The 2,364-nt window shown below is 61.5% G+C and overlaps 1 protein-coding gene across 1 annotated transcript; it reads left to right on the top strand.

The window, feature by feature from the left end:
* Window positions 1-423: 423 nt before the first annotated feature.
* On the top strand, window positions 424-1,884 carry ETH_00039035 (uncharacterized protein; the record flags this gene model as incomplete). Its single annotated transcript, XM_013380211.1, has 1 exon — window positions 424-1,884. One exon carries the CDS (start codon window positions 424-426, stop codon window positions 1,882-1,884), a length of 1,461 nt encoding a protein of 486 aa, XP_013235665.1.
* Between the last annotated feature and the right edge of the window lie 480 nt (window positions 1,885-2,364).

Here is a 2,364-nt window from a genome sequence, read left to right on the forward strand (position 1 = left end):
CAGCAGCAGCGGCGCCGCCTCGGGCTGCAACAAAGCAGCCCTTTTCCCCTTTTCTCCTTTTCTTTTCTTCAAAACCCTTTTTAGAGAAGACCCTTTGCCCCCGAAGACTTTCATTTTCCAATGAGACAGCAGCAAGGCCCGCAGCAGGCGGGGAGAGCTGCTGTGGCCTCGGCTGCTGCCAGCACATTAGGGTTTAGGGTTTACGATTTAGGGTTTAGGGTTTGAGGCCCGCGCGGCTGCTGCCTGCTGCTGCGCTGCGGGGCTTCTCTCGCCCCTGGGAGCTGCGGAGATATTCCCGTTGCTGCTGTTGCAGTTGCTGCAGCCCGGAGCCGGGGCCCCTCCCTTGCTGCTGCGGCAGCAGCAGCAGCAGCAGTTGCTGCTGCTGCTGCTCCCCACTTCCCCACAAGGGGCCTCCTGCAGCCAATGAGTCAGCTCTCCTCTCCAGGGAGCCCCCACAAAGGGGGGGCCCCCCCAGACCTCCTGGCAACGAGTGCTGCCTTGCCCCCAGCAGCAGCAGCAGCAGCAGTAGCAGCAGCAGCAGCAGCAGCTGGTCGGCAGAGTCCCAGCACCATGCCTCCACGATGTGAAGGGGCCCCTCGGGGGGCCCCCCGAGGCCCTGCAGAGCAGCAGGGTCCCCCCGAGACCCTTTCTGGGGGCCCCCCTTTGGGGGCCCCTCGGGAGTCTTTGGGGGCCCCCCCTGAGGATCTCCCTGAGGAGCGTGCTGCAGCACGGGAGCCCCAGGGGGGCCCCGTTGCTGCTGCTGCTGCTGCTGTAGCGAGTAGCGAGTTTGAGCTGCCGCTGCTGCTGCTGCAGCCCTCCGCCGAGGGGCCCCCCGAGGGGCCCCCGGGGCCCTTCAGCTGCCTGGGGCCCCCCCCAGTTCGGGAAAGTTGGCAAGAAGAAGTTTCTGCTTCAGTTGCTGCTGCTTTTAGAGATCTCCGCAGCAGCGTGTTTGCCAGGAGCAGCAGCAGCAGCAGCTGCACCGGTAGCAGCAGCAGCAGCTGCAGCAGGCCCTTCCGAAAGGGCCTCGGGAAGTCCATGCTGAAGACAGCAGCAGAAACTGCAGCAGCAGCAGCGGTGGCAGGCGCAGCAGCAGCAGCAGCAGATAAGGCAGCAGCAGCTCCCCTGCAGGCCAAACCCGTGGCCCCAGAAGAGGCCACGAGGGGGCCCCAGCAGCAGCAGCAAACTACAGCAGCTCAACCACCACCTGGGGGCCCCCCTGTGGGGCCCCCTGGGGGGCCCCCTGAGGGGCCCCAGGGCCCCCAGGGGGCCCCTGAGGGACCCCTGCGGCAAACAGAGCCCCGGGGGTTCCCTTCGGGGCCACCGCAGCAGCAGCTTAGCGAGGGGCCCCCCAAGGGGCCCCCCATGGGGGCCCCCAGGGGGCCCCTGCAAGGGGCCCCTCAGGAGCCTCCCGAGGCGCTGGGTAGCGCCAGGCATGAACCTGCTGCTGCTGCTGCTGCTGCTGCTGCTGCTGCTGCTGCTGCTGAGAGGGTCTCCCGGGACTGCGAGGCGCATGAGGGGGCAGCAGATCTGCAGTCGGAATTTCTGTCTGCGTATACAATTCAGCCGCAGCAGATTGCTGCTGCAGCAGAAGCAGCAGCAGCAGCAGCAGCAACTGCTGCAGCAACAGCAGCAACGAGCGAGGCCGGGGACACTGAGGATGCTGACAAAGAAACAGCAGCAAGGCAAGGCAGCGATGCTTCCTCTAACTCGTCATCAGCAGCAGCGACAGAAGCAGCAGCAGCAGCAGCAACAGCAGCAACAGCAGCAGCAGCAGCAGCAGCAGATAAGCAAGGGCCCCCAGATGAGAGCCACTGGACAGCAAGCCCAAAGAGGGCCCCCTCATTGGCAGGCTCTCCCTCTGCAGCAAGTGGGGCTAAACCCTAAACCCTCGAAAACCCTAAACCCTCGAAGACCCTAAACCATTAAAACTCAAAACCCTCGAATTCGCTAGACCCCTTCAATCCCTAGACCCTAAACCCTTTTAAACTCCAAGCCCTTCTAAACCCTACACCCGTGTAAACCCTAAACCCTTGTAAGCCCTAACAGCTTGTAAGCCTTGTAGACCCCAGTCCCTTGTAAACCGTAAACCCTCGCAAACGCTAAACCCTCAAACGCTAAACCCTCGACAACCTCAAACTGTCGAAAACGCTAAACCCTGCAAACCCTAAACCCTTGAAAGCCCAGAGCAGCAAGAAGAGAAGCAGCTGAAAGCAAAGAAGTGAAAAGATAAATAAATAAATAAATAAATAAAAAGGAGACAACTAATTAAATAAATTTAGAACAAATAAAGACAAGTCACGAAGCCGCTGCTGCTACTGCTGCTGCTGCTGCTGCTGCGGGAGCCCCAACAGCCAGCAGCTCAGC

The sequence above is a fragment of the Eimeria tenella genome, genomic scaffold (genome assembly GCF_000499545.2).
Source record: "Eimeria tenella Houghton genomic scaffold, Eth_scaff4594, whole genome shotgun sequence".
Taxonomy (NCBI): Eukaryota; Apicomplexa; class Conoidasida; order Eucoccidiorida; family Eimeriidae; genus Eimeria; species Eimeria tenella.